This window comes from Pelobates fuscus, chromosome 11 (genome assembly GCF_036172605.1).
Source record: "Pelobates fuscus isolate aPelFus1 chromosome 11, aPelFus1.pri, whole genome shotgun sequence".
Lineage (NCBI taxonomy): Eukaryota > Metazoa > Chordata > Amphibia > Anura > Pelobatidae > Pelobates > Pelobates fuscus.
The window spans coordinates 53,749,029-53,767,144 of NC_086327.1; the positions used below are offsets into that span (position 1 = coordinate 53,749,029).

General features: G+C 40.9%; 1 protein-coding gene across 1 annotated transcript in view; it reads right to left on the bottom strand.

Annotated features, from left to right (window-relative positions):
• LOC134577988 (sulfotransferase 2B1-like) overlaps window positions 1-18,116 on the bottom strand; it is a 68,164-nt gene that overhangs the window by 1,716 nt on the left and 48,332 nt on the right. Inside the window, exon 6 of the mRNA XM_063436948.1 lies at window positions 8,413-8,593. Coding sequence (XP_063293018.1) covers window positions 8,413-8,593 — 181 coding nt within the window. The remainder of the gene's footprint in view (window positions 1-8,412; window positions 8,594-18,116) is intronic.

An 18,116-nucleotide genomic window follows, 5' to 3' on the forward strand; every position in this document is an offset into this window, starting at 1 on the left:
TATATATATATATATATATATATATATCTGGTGTGCCCGTGTGGCCTCCACTATATGGGGAAGACAGAGACGCCCTTATGCGAGAAAATCAGGGGCCACCGCTCGAGTATCAGATTAGCATATAGGGACGGGCAATCTGACAAGCCAGTTGCCCAACATTTTTTAGACAAAAGGCATCCTTTGGCATCTCTTAAGTTTGTGGGTATAGATCACATCCCTCCCCCCCCCCCCCCCCCCCATAGAGGGGGTAATAGAGGGAAGATGTTGCTCCAAAAAGAGGCTTTTTGGATACACCAAATAAATACGGTGTTTCCTATGGGGCTTAACGAGAATATCCCATACCATTCTTTTATATAGGAATTACCAGCTAGCTACTATGGTTTTAATTTAGTAAATTAGAAGTAGGTTTCATCTTTAATCTTCGATGTATATAAATGGTTAATCCTTTTTGTACATATATAGTATAGTTTGTTTTTTCCATGCATTCATGTTGCACTTTATAGAAAGAACAAAGAGTTAACTGTAGTGCTATATTACACAGAATATCCTAGGGTCTTTAAAGTGTTCCCTTATAGACACTCACAATATAATAATGAAAAAAAGAAAAAAAAAACAAAAGGAAAAAAAACGTGTGATTCACCATAAAGTGATAATAAAAATGATACAAACTGGATATCTTAGATGTATTCAAATATAGATATCTATAGAGAGGATATAAAATATATATAGTGTAATATGATTAACACATATGGAAGGTGGGGGTGGTAGAGAACTCACAAAATCAAGATGAATTCAGGCGTATCTCCCCTAATAGGGAATAATAGCAATGGAATGGACTTCCAGCGATGTAACTCCTGGTGTAGAATGATCAATATTCTTTGCTCACTCAAAGTAAAAGAGGAAAAATGATGGTGCAGATTGTATAAAAAGTATTACAATTTATTACAAATATTGCACTTACAATGTTGCAGATAAAAAACAGCTTGTCTCCACACCAAGGTGGTCTCCATGCAAATCAGCTAATCGGATCACAGCAGGAAATAACAGACAAAATTGCAGCAGTCAAAAATTAAAATAGAGTAGATAAATAAAATCAATCAATCATTCGGTACTTCCGGGTGACGTCATTTCCGCTATTGCGGACCAAGTGAAAAACTTTCTATCGAATGTTTCGTCAGAATAGTGTTGCGAAAGTGCATGCAGGAAATACACACATAATCTAATAATACAGCGTGTCTGATAAGTATTAGGCATTTTAACATCTTTAGTTAATTGGAATAAAGACAGATCGAAATTGATATATTTATTCAGTGAGTTTTAAAATACATGGATATAAGAAAGATTATACAAGAACAAATTTCAAGCTCTTATATATATAAAGAGCTGTATGCAAAAAGGGAAATGTTTATATGTATATAAAAGATATAAATATACATACATCTACAGATCACATGTACATACTTGTACATAAATTCTCCAAAAAAAGGCATATATTCCTGCATATAGAAGAAAAAAATATATATTTTAACTTATAAAGGCAAAAAAGAAGATATTATCATGCCCAACACTTGTACAAAGAGACATGAGGAAAAATATTTTATGATACATCAATGTTTCAAAGTAGATAAAAATCTATCTGTAAATAGAGAACAGGTATTAGTTTCGTCCTTCAAATTTATCGATAAATAAGAAAAATAAAATAATATGAAATAAAATAATAAATAAAATAAAATAAAATTAATTAAAAAATAAATTAAAAAATAAAAAATAAATTAAAAAATAATAAAATAAAATAAAAATAAAAATAAAAATAAATAAAGCACAATATATTGGCCGAACTATCCGCAAACTTCATGTTAGATTATTAGAACATTTTCAAAACATAAGAAATAAAAAACTAGATCATAGTGTATCAAAACACGGCACCTATTGTCCACATTTTCAATGGAATACTTTTGTAGCAATTGGGATAGACAAAATAGAAAGACACTGGAGAGGAGGAAATATTACAACTACGATTAATACAAAAGAGGCTCAGTGGATTTTTAATTTGAAGACTTTAAAATATGGCCTTAATCAAGAAATAGATTTAGCTGGACTTATTTAATATTCATATTTTCATATTTTTACTTTATTTTCATCTCACTGCATTTTTCATATTTATTTTTATTTTTATATTTATATGTTTATTTATTTTTATTTTTATTTTATTTTTATTTTATTTTATTATTTTTTAATTTATTTTTTAATTTATTTTTAATTTTTTAATTTATTTTTTTAATTCATTTTATTTTATTTTATTTTATTTATTATTTTATTTCATATTATTTTATTTTTCTTATTTATCGATAAATTTGAAAGACAAAACTAATACCTGTTCTCTATTTACAGATAGATTTTTATCTAATTTGAAACATTGATGTATCATAAAATATATTTCCTCATGTCTCTTTGTACAAGTGTTGGGCATGATAATATCTTCTTTTTTGCCTTTATAAGTTAAAATATATATTTTTTTCTTCTATATGCAGGAATATATGCCTTTTTTTGGAGAATTTATGTACAAGTATGTACATGTGATCTGTAGATGTATGTATATTTATATCTTTTATATACATATAAACATTTCCCTTTTTGCATACAGCTCTTTATATATATAAGAGCTTGAAATTTGTTCTTGTATAATCTTTCTTATATCCATGTATTTTAAAACTCACTGAATAAATATATAAATTTCGATCTGTCTTTATTCCAATTAACTAAAGATGTTAAAATGCCTAATACTTATCAGACACGCTGTATTATTAGATTATGTGTGTATTTCCTGCATGCACTTTCGCAACACTATTCTGACGAAACATTCGATAGAAAGTTTTTCACTTGGTCCGCAATAGCGGAAATGACGTCACCCGGAAGTACCGAATGCGTTCCAGAGTGGAACGCACGCCATCACCTGCAAGCGGTTTCTTCACTTTCCGGCGGTCATATAAGAAGAACTCCCTTTGAAGCATCATCTCATATCCCTGAGGAAGTCCAAGAAGGACGAAACGCGTTGGACCTGTTCATTTAGTTCACATGAACTTTTGATTTTATTTATCTACTCTATTTTAATTTTTGACTGCTGCAATTTTGTCTGTTATTTCCTGCTGTGATCCGATTGGCTGATTTGCATGGAGACCACCTTGGTGTGGAGACAAGCTGTTTTTTATCTGCAACATTGTAAGTGCAATATTTGTAATAAATTGTAATACTTTTTATACAATCTGCACCATCATTTTTCCTCTTTTACTTTGAGTGAGCAAAGAATATTGATCATTCTACACCAGGAGTTACATCGCTGGAAGTCCATTCCATTGCTATTATTCCCTATTAGGGGAGATACGCCTGAATTCATCTTGATTTTGTAAGTTCTCTACCACCCCCACCTTCCATATGTGTTAATCATATTACACTATATATATTTTATATCCTCTCTATAGATATCTATATTTGAATACATCTAAGATATCCAGTTTGTATCATTTTTATTATCACTTTATGGTGAATCACACGTTTTTTTTCCTTTTGGGTTTTTTCTTTTTTTCATGTTGCACTTTATAACTTTATAACTATATGCATGCTATCACTTTAATAATTCCCTCTCACTTTATTACATATAAGCATGAGCTTTTGGTTCACCACATTTATGTGCAATATGATAATGGTTTTTTTTTTTGGTTTTTTTTTTATTCTTTATTTTTTGTGTGCAATATTTCACAAAACTGGTCGTGGTGCCACAATAGCAGTCACAAGCACAGTGTCAACAAACATTTCACATATGGCATATAAAAGATCTGCACAATTTTTATATTATGATAACATTAGAGTATTACGCATTTGGTGCTCCAGCTGTTTTCACCGCTAGTATCGTCAGTTTATGCAATAGGAGCATAAATACAGGCATGACTAGGTGTGGGGAAACCATGACTATGGCCCCATATTAAAAGCTTCCTGTACCCGCGGACCATACAGAGCTCGGCCACGCTACAACAGAGGTAGAGGAGGGGGAGGAAGAAATTGACAGGGGGGGAGGAAGAAATTGACAGGGGGAGGGAGGGGGAGGAAGAAATTGACAGGGGGAGGGAGGGGGAGGAAGAAATTGATGGGGAGGGAGGGGGAGGAAGAAATTGACAGGGGGGAGGGAGGGGGAGGAAAAAATTGACGGGGGAGGGAGGGGGAGGAAGAAATTGACAGGGGGAGGGACGGGGAGGAAGAAATTGACAGGGGGAGGGGAGGGGAGGAATAATTTGAAGGGGGGGAGGAAGAAATTGACAGGGGGTGGGTGTGGGAGAAATAAATTGACAGCAATGGGGGGAGGAATAAATTGACAGGGAGGGGAATTGATGGGGGAGGGAGGGGGAATGAGAGTGGGGAGGGGAGAAGAGAGTGACAAGGGCTGGGGGAGAAGAGAGTGACAAGGGAGTGAGAGGGGGAGAAGAGAGTGACAAGGGAGGGGGGAAAGATTAACATCCATCACACAATGCACCCCTTACACACAAAGACAATGCACCCCTTGCACACAAAAAAGCACACAATGCATTACACACACAATGAATTAGACACACACACACACACAAGCAATGCAACTCTTCCAGCGAGCCCACCAGGAAACATCCCGATGTGTGCACCCTAGGAGAATGCCTAGTTTGCCCAATGGTGGCGCCGGCCCTGCCTGTAATAAAGAGGGCAAAAAAAAATGCAGAAAACACACTTTATTGCAAATATGCTTATAACACAAGACATTTAAGTGCTTTTCTTAACTCTTTCTCTGGTTGTGGTGTGTATATATATTGCATACCGCGGCTTTCCAACGTCCCAACTTGTTAATGATGTGAACAGGTGTATCGGTACTGGAGGCAGCTGATTCAGCCACTATTCTGAATGAGTGCCCAGAGTAAGAGTTAGGGTCCCATCCTAATCTAATGCACAGAGTTCTTATATAGAACATGAATTTGGAAGTAGTGAGGAGACTGCCTAGCAGAGTAAACCGTGGTGAATGTATGGATGTGTCACTAACCTGGTGTAAATAAGTGTCTAAAACTTTGACCTGGCACCAGTGTGTCTCGATAGGGTAGAATGGCACTTCTAGTGGATGGCCTGATTGCTTAGTTTTGGAATGCTTGAGCAATAAAATATAGTGATCGTTCACCTTTATAGTGAGGCACCTTTCATAGTGAGGCACAAATGTCTGTCTGATTGGGTTGCTATCGTGAACTCCCTAGGCCTCAAGAACCCATAGCATGCCAAGTACATAGTTGGTTTTAAGACCAAATTTGTATGAGGGTCAAATGGTTGTGTGTCCAGCATGTCCGATAAAGCCTGGAATTTTCCCCCATCTATAGGTAGACGTTTCTGTTTAGTGTGGTGATCTAATTTATTGATGCCTTTCAGTATGTTCTTTATAGGGTAAGAAAAGGAGCGTGGTTTGATATAGTGGTCATGATGTGGTGTTGTACTCCTGATATAGTTTGATTGTGTTGTATGAAAATTTGAGATGAAGGGGGCAAAATGTAGCAAACGTTACCATGGTTTGGATTAAATAATTGTGAATGTTAAATTCTGCTGTCAACCGCTTAAAAATGACCATTGCTCTATTATAGGTTTTCCTAGGGTTTACTGATAATGCTGCCTGTGCCTGTTTGCTGCCATGGGCCAATAGCTGGGTCAGTCCAGGATTAAGTTGATGAATTCCAGGGTATGGGTTGGGTACTTGTTGGCCGATGGGAGGAGAATGAAGAATTCCTGAAATTTACAACGAGATAAGGCATCAGCGGCTGAGTTAATGTAACCTGGTATATGTTCGCAGAAGAGGAAAAACTGGTATGTGTCTGCCAACCAGGTTAGCCTACGAACTAACCTCATAATGGTTGTAACAGCCACCCTGTTGCTGGAGGGGTTTCCACCGCCAGAGATGTATTTTCCCCCTAGAGTTAAGAGCGCTGAAGTATCCCAAAGCATCAATCCAAACGGTGTAGAAGCAGGTATAGCTTGTATAGCATTGGGGTGTAATAGGGGAGGGGAGGGGGGGGGGGGGTGATGCAGGTCCCTTGGGGCCAAACAAAATGCTTTGCCAAGAGTCCTATTCATAACAGCTAGCAGTATTATTACTTTCACAGTTAAAATTCCATGCAGAAGAAATAATAAAGTTTTGTTCTTAATTTCTTCTTTTTTTTATATTTTATTCATATTACATTGTTTCATAGCTAAATATTTGATGTTAAATGAAAGCCCTGTTTTTCCTGAATAAAATGATATATAAGAAGTGTGGGTGCACTTAATATGAAAGAGGTGAATTACAGTTGAACAGACGTAGCACAGATTCCAGGTTTTGTTTACGTTCTGATTACAACTTGTACAATTGGCTCCATCCTTAAAGGGTTGAGGTAATGTGGGGGTTCTGTGTTTTTTGTTAGGGGTGTCATGTGGGTAAGAGTTTGTGGACTGACGGGTGAAATTTGAGTGTTATGGGGCATGAAATGACTTCCTACTAAAGTTGTGTTCTAGATTACAATGTGACAAGCCCTTATTTAGAACTTCAGTTTAAAACAGTGTCTGTGGTTTCATAATGCGATGTGAGTTTATTGTTGGGCATATGGCATGACAAAAGATGCACTTTTTCTTACACAGATCTATAGGGGCTTAAGTATATGTGGATGGCCATAAAATAGATAAACAACATACCTTTGGCTGAAATCTATCAACACAACTATAGGAGGAATAACCAAAACAACTTTATAACTCTACCTGTCACAATGACTCATGGAGTAGTTTATTCTCATAATCTAAAACATGGAGCTCACTTGCAATGTATAATTATATTCTGCTACTAAATCCACTTTTTTAACCTTATATACTTCCTTATGCTTTTATAACTAGATAGGTTATTGTGCTAGAGGGAGTGAGGTATAGTGGCACAAAGAATATAAGTAGGGGTAACCAAGTAGGTTGCAAGAACAGTAATCACTGAGGGTTTAGTAGATTATTTTTGACAGTTGCAGGAGAGGAGTCATGGGGGGGGGGGGGATACAAACCTGCTAACAGTTTAAAGGAGCACTATAGTCAAACTATAAAAGCAAGAAAGACAGGTCCCCTAGCCTTCTTGCTTTTATATTAGTTTGCCATAAAAAAAAAATTAAATCATCAATCAATGTGAGTGCTTTTTATCTTCAAAACATACCTCCGTTCCAGCGTCGAGATCCTCGGCAAGCCACGCCCCCTTTTTCATCACAATGATGAAATAGCAGGGCTCAAACGCTTCTCTTAGAGAAGCGTCATAGCTGTCTGGTGCTCATGCATGGCTTCACGCTGTACCAATCCATTCTTCATACAGCAGCATTGAATGCCACTCTATGAATTAACTGAGTGGTCTACCGCGCATGTGCGTTCATGAGCTGAGCTGACTGACAGCTCGCTGTCTATGTCCACCCCCTCCTACCGCAACCTTCCAGCCCAAAGTTTGCATACAAACACTATATAGACATATCTCTATATATAGTGTTTGTATAAAAACACACAAATTGTAAATAAATATTGTAAACATACACACTCCATCCATCCATCCACACTCTCCCTCAGTTACTCACTCTTTCACACTTACTCACTTTTAAAATAAGTGTACTTATGGTTTGCAGTGTCTCCGGTCTCCTGCCTTCAGCCTGTCAGCCCAAGCTGACACTGTGTGCTGGGAGACCCTTATCTCCCACACTGTCGGCTCTGACTGCGTTCACAGTGCCTCCTGTGTCCTGATAGCATGTTTGATGTTCCTAGTTTCTAATGTAAACACTGTATTTTTTTCTGACAATACAGTGTTTACATGAAAAAGCCTGCAGCGAGCTATTGTACTCACCTGAACAACCCCATTAAGCTGACGTTGTTCAGGTGACTATAGTGTCCCTTTAAAAGTAAGTTTTCAAAGATTTTTTTGAAGGAGTGGAAACTGGGTGAATGTCCAACAGAGAAGGGAAGGGATTTCCACAGGAAAGGTGCAGCCTGGAGAAGTTTTGAAGGCAAGCATCAGATGTGGGAGTACGGACAGAGGATACACGTAGGTCTTCGGCAGAGCGCAGAGGGACATACTTGTGTATTAGGGAGAATAGGTAGGTTGGAGCAGCATTATGTAGGGACTTGTAAGCAAGCACAAGAATCTTAAATTGAACCTATGTCTAACTGGAAACCAATGTAGGGATAGGCAGAGGGGGGATGCGTCGGAGGTGCGGGCAGACAGGAAAATGAGCCTCGTCGCCTCATTCATAATAGATTGCTGCGGTGCAAGCTGAAAACACGTAAGACCACTGAGAAGGGGACTGCAGTAGTCAAGGCGAGAAAGAACCAGCACATTAGCCACTTCCGGTGTAAGTATACATAAACATGTACCTTTACGCATGAAGGAACCTTTAGAGTGGTCGAATACATCTGAAGGTATTGTGGTCCAGTTTGCCATCTTGTTATCCTTCATGACTTTAAAAGAGGAATTTTTTACAACCGAGTCAATTGCTTCATCTTCTAATTCCTGTCCTAGGAACTTACATATCCTTAGCACACAGCCTCTGAGGTCCTGTAGATGAAGAAAGTAACAGGTTTGAACTCACAGCAACTATATGTCAGTGGTTAGCTATTACTTTCATGCTACATTTAAATGCTAGAGAATATTTATTTCATGTCATAGTTGCATACCTTCCAAGTGTGCTTATTTAGGAGGGACAACTATTTGGGGCCCAAATCCCTCTGTGCCTCTTTTTCTAGGAGCTCCACATTGTTGGTGTGTCTGAGTGAGTAACAGATCTAAAGCATTAATATTCACAGTGATGTGTCTGTGTAGTACTATCAGCGTTTAGTCTGTGTAAATAGGTGTGTGAAACCAGTACATGTAAATAAGATGCATGGTTCTAAATTGCACTTTAGTTGCATACATTAGTAAGTCCCTTAAAATGTCTCAAAACAGCCCCATCACTGGCCACACCCCTAACGTTAAAGTGTTCCTCTTTGTCCAGTTCAAATGTTGGGAGGTATGTAATTACACAGTAACATATTGGACTGAAGTCCATCCAGTCTATACTTTCAAGGGTCTCTGTTTCTGCTGTTGATCCTAAAAGGTGAAAACAGGCATTAGAGAGACAATTTCTCAGAAAAAGAAAAAAAAAAGAGTTACAAATCCATATTGATTTCCAAATGTTAGTCACAATTCTCCTTGGATCAACAATCTGTTAAATATGCATATATTTTCTTCTACTGTCCTTATTTTGTGTTCCTCATCTATGAGTTTTCCAGTTACCTGTTTTCCTTCCTTAAAACTTATGCAAACATCCTTACCGTTGATGAATATAGAGACAAAATTATATTTTCATCACATAAATTAAAGGGACACTCTAAGCAACATAAACACTAGAGCTTGATATAGTGGTTAAGTTGCCTAGATTATCCCAGCTCCATCACCTGGTATTACAGTGCCTTGCAAAAGTATTCACCCCCCTTGGCATTTTTCATGTTTTGTTGCCTCACAACCTGGAATTAACATGGATTGTTTGAGGATTTCCGTCAGTTAATTTACAGAACATGCCCACAACTTTGAAGATTTTTTTTTTTATTGTGAAGCAAACAACAAATAGGAAAAAAAATAACAGAAAAAGTCAATGTGCATAACTATTCATGTAAATACTTTGAAGAGCCACCTTTTGCGGTAACCCCCGCTCCGAGTCTCTTTGGATAAGTCTCTATGAGCTTGCCACATCTTACCACTGGGATTTTTGCCCATTCCTCCTTGCAAAACTGCTCCAGCTCCTTCAAATTGGATGGTGTGCTCTTGTGAAAAGCAATCTTTAAGTCTGACCACAGATTTTCTATTGGATTGAGGTCTGGGCTTTGACTAAGCCATTCCAACACATTTACATGTTTCCCCTTAAACCACTCAAGTGTTGCTTTAGCAGTGTGTTTGGGGTCATTGTCCTGCTGGAAGGTGAACCTCCATTCTAGCCTCAAATCACGCACAGAGTGGTAAAGGTTTTGCTCAAGAATATCCCTGTATTGAGCACCATCCAACTTTCCCTCAACTCTTACCAGTTTCCCAGTCCCGGCGGCTGAAAAACATCCCCACAACATGATGCTGCCACCACCATGTTTCACTGTGGGGATGGTGTTCTTTGGGTGATGTGATGTGTTGGGTTTGCGCCAGACATAGCTGTGACGAAATCCACTTTGCCACTGGTTTTTGGAGGGGCCTGTTTGCCAGCCTCCTACCCTGGGACTATTTGCCCTGTGATAACCCATGTGAACAAGTACTGTTTCTGCCCCTTGGACTTTTAACTGGAACAGATTACAACATGTGGTGGCGGCCATCATAAATTGTACAGCAGTGTTTTGTTGTTGAGTGTATGGAACTGTTTTGGGCATGGGACCATGTGCACAGTGGGGCAAAAATAAGACTTCCAGGAAATTCCTGAACCGATCTGGGTGATTCTTGGATATGTTGTTCACCCAGATCGGGGCTTTCAGGGGATGTGACTGTTGTTGGGATATGTTTTTTTGGGGGGTACTTTTTGGGGTTTGTAAAAGTGTATGTTTTTTTCTGTTTAGAGCTAATTGAGTTAGCCCATTGTCTTTGTTGAATGTATCACAGGCAGAGGGGAGGGATTGTGTACACTGTCGGGGAGTGTCTCCATGTAAGACTCTGTTTATTGGTTTGTTAATTCTGTGTCCTGTGCCCAACAAGGTTCACCTGGGCGTCAACCTTGTGGGGAAAAACTGTATAAAAACTCAAGCTGTTCAATAAATCTTCAGACCTTCTTACCCTAAACTTGCAGCCTTGTCTTGTGTTGTAGGGTACTGCTATATCACACTGGGCGGCCATGTTGGACTACCGAGAGGGGGTTAGAAAGGAGCTGTGGAACAAAGCCCTGGAGAGTGTACAACGTTGGCGAGATGAACGTCTTCCCAGCAGGTAGCAGCAAGCACAGGCCCGAGTGGCAATGAGGATGCCTCTTCTTGGTGAGCAGCCACAGGGGGAGTGGGTGAAGAAACTAGAGACACTAGTGTGGAGGGAACTGTACCTCAATGACACGTACCAGGCGCTACGCTGGTACGCGGTCCAGCTTGTTCCCGAGATGGCTAATTACGAAGTCCCTGAGGGCAAGGGATGGCCCTGGCCTGTTCTGGGAAATATTTTATGACCCAGACTTTGGGAGCTCTACAGAGTCCTGCTTTTGGGACATCCATGACTACCATGAAGCCATGCTGGGTCTCCCTAACTTGACCAACCTTGAACCAGACCTGGTCAGGCAGGAATGGTCAGCCAGGAATGGAATCTGGAGCAATATTACAAATACCAGCTCAGCTCCAGTCAGTCCCAACATACCTTGGAGGTACCTGTCAGGGTATTTATATCGGCAGACATTTTGTGCTTTGATAGAAATTAAAATGTATATTGTCAGAGTCACTCTGAACAGAGCAGACTCCATTTTGTTATTTTCAAGCTAACAAAAGACACAAGATTTCTATCCTTTCTGTAATGCTAACTACTGAGCAGGGAGCTTAGGAATGTTTGTATATATAAATCAAGTGATAAGAAATGAGAACGGGGGATGGACAGACTGTCTAAATGCTAATGGAATAGAATAAATTCTAAACCCAGACATTTGTGACAGAGAAGATTAAATAATTCATTTTACTTTTGATATTGTATAAGGTCCCATTGTAATTTAGGGGTCATATTAGTTATAACTGTCATATTAGAAATTACAGCAGGAATTGGAGACACACTGTCTGAAGAAAATTCAAAGAAACTCTTCGAACTGACAGAAAACTTAAATTATAGATAACCATAAAGATAAGCTAAATGACGTCAAAATAGCCACCAGGAAAAGTTAACTCTTTCCTGGATAGGTATGTTTAGTGGGACGAGACTGCCCTCTATAGACCAAATACTTAAATTGCTATCTGGAAGGTAACCACACCTCCAGTTTTCTATTGGTCTATCACCTAGTGACGAACAGAGAATTTTCCCTTTAAAAGTTAAGACGAAGAGAGAGAGAGAAGCAAAGGAGTGAGCAGTCGGGGGGAAAGTCAAAGAGGCGGAAGCAGGCTAAGAAAGAAAAGCAGAGTCAGAGCGAGAAAGAAACATTCCTTGACACTTAGCTACCTGAGAACATCTGATGAGAATGTCTACTCAATTGGTAATTATAATGGTTTCATTTAATTAATCTAATTTAATTAAAAATTTCTAATAGCATGATATATGACTGGATGAATCACGATCAGATTTCGATATTTAGAAATCTTAGTTACTAAAGAATATATAGTTATAACATCCCATTCTGCAGATGGGAAAAGAATAATTATGTATTAATGTGACATATCACATGTTAGCATATCGTGATATTCATCCAGGTGTATTGATTTGCTCTAAAATAAGATAAAATATCTGTTTAGGCAAGTTAAAATTCTGCTTATAGAACATGGTAGATTACTCTTATTGGATGGTTCTAGGAAATGACTAATGAGCTGGTTTAAATGTTATTTTATTTAAAATTACATGAGAATAGATCTTAATTACCTAGGAGGTCTAGCCAGCATTGAAAGGGTTATTCTAACTGTTAGCTAAGTTTTATGGCTTAACGCTGCAAGCTCTGTGAAACACCGTCATACATCTTGTTTGACAATTGGCTGTGTTAACCATTGGAATGTATTGCCATTTGTATTGCATACTCATGTTATACTGAATATTCATTGATTATTATCACGCATGTTACATATTATTATTATTTAATTTGTCACAATAAATTGTATCTATTTTTATAACAAATTGTGATTTTATTTATATGGAATACATTTTACTTACACGATAACGGTCTTTGGGATCTGAGAATTGAAATAGTGGGCAATTCTCAACTGTTTACTACTATTATCCCATAAATATCCCCACATACCGCAGGAGAGCAAGGTGGTAGATCCAGGCCTAGAGCCCTTCAGCTGGGAGGACACCATAGACTGGTCCTGGGAAGACCCCCAGATGGTAGGTCGAGATGGGACTGTGGTCTCTCCACTGACCCTACAGGGATGCTGGCCCAGATCCCCAACTACAACCAGAGTTACTGGGAGCAGGGACAGTCTCTCACTTTCCAGTGGCAGCCTATATTACCGGGAGAGGAGACAGTTGGTCTCCCTCCCCAGTGGCCAAATATGTTATTGAGAGAAGAGACAACTGGTCTCCCTCCCCAACAGCAACCAGAGGTACCCGAGGTAGGGGACCTCATAGACTGGTCCTGGGAGGACCCCCAAATGGCAGGTGGAGATGGGACCGAAGTCTCTCTATCGGACCTACAGGGATGCTGGGCCGCCAACCCAGATCCCCTGCTACAGCTGGAGTTACAGGGAGAGGAGACAACCGGTCATGGAGGGGCCTGTTTGCCAGCCTCCTACCCTGGGAATATTTGCCTTGTGATAACCCATGTTCAAAAGTACTGTTTCTGCCCCTTGGGCTTTTAAATGTAACAGATTCAAATATGTGGTGACGGTCATCTTAAATTGTCCAGTGGTGTTTTGTCATTGAGTGTATGGAACTGTTTTGGGCATGGGACCATGTGCACGGTGGGCCAAAAGTAAGACTTCCAGGAAATTCCTGAACCCCTAAACCGACCTGATTCTTGGATATGTTGTTCACCCAGATCGGGGCTATCTGGGGATGTGACTGTTGTGGGGATATGTTGTATTTAGGGGTACTTTTTGGGGTTTGTAAAAATGTATGTTTTTTTCTGTTTAGAGCTAATTGAGTTAGCCCATTGTCTTTGTTAATTGTATCATAGGCAGAGGGGAGGGATTGTGTACACTGTAGGGGAGTGTCTGCATGTAAGACTCTGTTTTTATTGGTTTGTTAATTCTTGATCCTGTGCCCCACAAGGTTCACCTGGGCGTCAACCTTGTGGGGAAAAACTGTATAAAAACTCAAGCTGTTCAATAAACCTTCAGACCTTCTAACCCTCAAATCGCAGCCTCGTCTTGCGTTGTAGGGTACTGCTATATCATACTGGGGATTGCTATACTCTGTATACTCCCCTGGATGCTAATCACTAGCTTTTCTAAGAGCTGTTCCCACTTCGCTCTCTGAAGGAAGAGAGGTTCACCCACTGGAGCCTTGTCGTAGGTCCAGGGTGGGTAGGAGACGGCGAGACCCCAACCAAGCTGCAGCGGTTCATGAGGTCTGCATTGCTTATGGTGTCTGTTGCAGTGCTGATGGTCCTTGGTAAGCACTAAGAGCATCGATTGACGGAGGGTCCGTCACAATAACGTTTTCTTTGATGGCCGAAAAGTTCAATTTCAGTCTCATCACCTTCCTCCATACAGTTTGGGAGTCTCCCACATGCCTTTTCACAAACTCAAAACGTGCCATTTTGTTTTTTGCTGCAAGTAATGGCTGTCTTCTGGCCACTCTGTCATAAAGCCCAACTCTATGGAGCGTACGGCTTATTGTCGTCCTATGTACAGATACTCCAGTCTCTGCTGTGGATCCTCCAGGGTTACCTTAGGTCTCTGTGCTGCCTCTCTGCTTAATGCCCTCCTTGCCCGGTCCGTGAGTTTTGGTGGGCGGCCGTCTCTTGGCAGGTTTGCTGTTGTGCCATGTTCTTTCCATTTGGTTATGATAGATTTGATGGTGCTCCTGGGGATCATTAAAGATTTAGATATTTTTTTTATAACCTAACCCTGACTTGTACTTCTCAACAACATCGTCCCTTACTTGTTTGGAGAGTTCCTTGGTCTTCATGGTAGTGCTTGGTTGGTGGTGCCTCTTGCTTAGTTGTTGCAGCCTCTGAGGCCTTTGAAAAATGGTGTGTATATATAATGACAGATCGTGTGACACTTAGATTGCACACAGGTGGACATCATTTCACTAATTATGTGACGTCTGAAGGTAATTGGTGGCACCAGAGCTTTTTATGGGCTTCATAAAAAAAGGGGGTGAATACATACGCACATGCAAATTTTCTGTTTTCTATTTCTAAAAAATAGTTTTATGTATATATTTTTCTCATTTCACTTCACCAACTTAGACTATTGTGTTCTGATCCATCACATAAAATTCAGATTAATAAAACATTGAACTTAAGTCTGTAATGTAACAAAATAGGTAAAAAGTCAAGGCACTGTGTGTCAAACAGTTTATAATTGTGACAGACCGCCTGGCACCCCAACTGGGTGCCTCCGACAATCGCTGCTTCCTAGTAGCCACCATAAGCACCTTAGCCGCTGCAGCTTGGCTGGGGTCTCACTGTCCTCCACCCACCCAGGATCCAGCTTCCAGTGGGTGGACCTCTCCTACTCCAGAGAGTCTAGCAGGTATAGCTCTTACCAGGGGTCAAGTCCTGGGGAAAAAGTGTGTGAACTCACCCCACTCCCCCCCCCCCCCCCCCACACACACACACACCCTAAGAAATGTATTTTACAAAAAATGTACACTCTCCTATGCATATAGTGCAGTGCAGGGTGTGTATAATTAATGTAGTGTGTTTGTAGTGAATGCAGATTATGTATAATGAATGCAGTGTGTGTTGTAGTGAGTGCAGTATGTATAATAAATGTACTGTTTGTAGTGAGTGCAGAGTGTGTATAGTGAATGTAGCGTGTGTGTGTGTGTGTAGTGAGTGCAGAGTTTGTATAATGAATGTAGTGTGTTTGTAATGAGTGCAGAGTGTGTATAATGAATGTAGTGTGTTTGTAGTGAGTGCAGATTGTGTATAATGAATGTAGTGAGCAGGTATAGCTGTTCCCTACAATCATGAGACAAGACTCTGTGTTGAGGGCGTGCACTTCATATCTGAGAGTCAAATAGAACCGTCAAATACTGTGGTTTCATCGCAGTTTGACCAATTCAAATATTTTGGGTGCTATAAAGTAAATTTGGGAAGTGCACTTCACTTCATATCTGAGAGTCAAATAGAACACTATACTGTGGTTACATCGCACTTTGAAAAATTCACATTTCTTTGGTGCTAAAAAGTAAATTTGGGGTATGCACTTCATTTCTGAGAGTCAAATAGAACTGTCAAATACTGTGATTACATCGCACTTTGAAAAATTCTAATTTTTTTGGGTGCTAAATAGTACATTTGTGGCATGCGGTGCATTTCTTGCAGTCCAATAAAACCCTTAAATACTACTGTTACATTGTGTAATTCACATTTATTGAGACTGTGAAGTAACTGTATTAATTACGCCTGTCACACTTCTGTGTGACCTCTAGAAATTTTTTCTCTTTAGGACACCGGCACTGCCTTACTCTCAGAGAAATTAATTGTTGACTATTTGCAGTTACATTGTCGCCTGACATAAACCATCTGGTTAGTTTGATGGATGAACGCAAAGAATGAGGAGAGCATTAAATAAGGGTCGTGGCACTGGTCGTGGTGCTGCTCGTGTTGGTGGAGCTCTTGTTGCAGGGAGAGGACATGGTCGATCTGTGCCAGCTACACGCACAAGGTGTGAGTAGGCGACAGAACCTTCAGCGTTATTTGGTAGGCCTGAATGCTGCTCTACAAATGGTGAGGCCAGAACAAGTACAGGCGATAGTAGATTGGGTGGATGACAGTGCCTCCAGTTCCTTCACATTGTCTCCCACCCGGTCCCCTGCTGAAAGCTCAGAGTTGGCACCTGCAGCCCATGGCCATCTGTCTTTCACCTCACTCCCTTGCAAATCAGCCAAGCAGTCTGAGCCACAAGTCATGCAGCACTCGCTTTTTGATGATTCTGCTGGCGGGGTTTCCGTGGGCCATCCACCTAGCCCTGCCCCAGAAGTGGAAGAGATTGCATGCACTGATGCACAACCACTTATTTGTCAGGATGTGGACATGCGAGGACCACAGCAGCACGTCTCTAATGATGACGAAACACATGCCAGCTGCTGTGACTTTCTGCAATGTGCAGATCGGCAAGGAGGGCAGGGTTGAGGAGTGGGTGGAAGATGATGTGGAGGATGATGAGGTCCTAGACCCCACATGGAATCAAGGTCATGCGAGTGACGTGTGCAGTTTGGAGGAAGAGGTGGTGGTCGCATAGAGGCACCAGCACAGCATAAGAGGGAGCAGGGTGCAAAAGCGGTGTGGCTGTCTCCTAGACAGTACGCCTGCTACTGCCCATCGCACACTGCGTACCGCACCCAGGGACCGAGCACACCAAAGCCAGCTCCAATGAGTTCCCTGGCGTGGCAGTTCTTCAGACAATGTGCTGACAACAAGACACGAGTGGTTTGAACGCTGTGCAATTAGAACCTGAAGCGAGGCATAAATGTTCTAAACCTGAGCACAATCTGCATGACCAGGCATCTACATGCAAAGCACGAGCTGCAGTGGAGTAAGCACCTCAAAAACCAAGAAAGGTCTCAGGCTCCTCCTGCTTTCTCTTCTGCTGCTGTCTCAGCCTCTACCTCCACCTCTGGAGTGACAGTTGCACCTGCCACCCAGCAAACAGAGGATGTGGCAGCAACGCCACCATGTCCGCCACCGTCCCCAAGCTTCTCCACACTGTCCCATGGAAGTGTTCAGCTGTCCATCTCCCAAACACTGGAGAGAAAGAGGAAGTACCCCATCTACCCTACCGTGATCCCTGGCCCTGAATGCCAGCATTTCAAAATTCCTGGACTTTGAAATGCTGTCATTCCGTCTGGTGGAGACAGACCGTTTTAAAAACCTGATGGCGGTGGCTATCCCACAGTACGTGGTTCCCAGCCACCACTACTTTTCCAGGCGAGCCATCCCTTCCCTGCACAACCAATTGGCGGACAAATTCAGGTGTGCACTGAGCAACGCCATCTGTGGCAAGGTCCACATAACCACTGATATGTGGACCAGTAAGCACAGGCAGGGACGCTATATCTCCCTAACTGCACACTGGGCAAAGGTAGTGGCGGCTGGGCCTGAGGCGGATAGCAGTTTGGCGCATGTCCTTCCACCACCGAGGATTGCAGGGCATTTCTCTTTGCCTCCTGGTTCCTTCTCCTCCTACTCCGCTTCCTCCTCCTCTACCACCTCCTCATCCAGTCAGCGTAACACCTTCACCCCCAACTACAGCACATCCAGGGGGAAACGACAGCAGGCTGT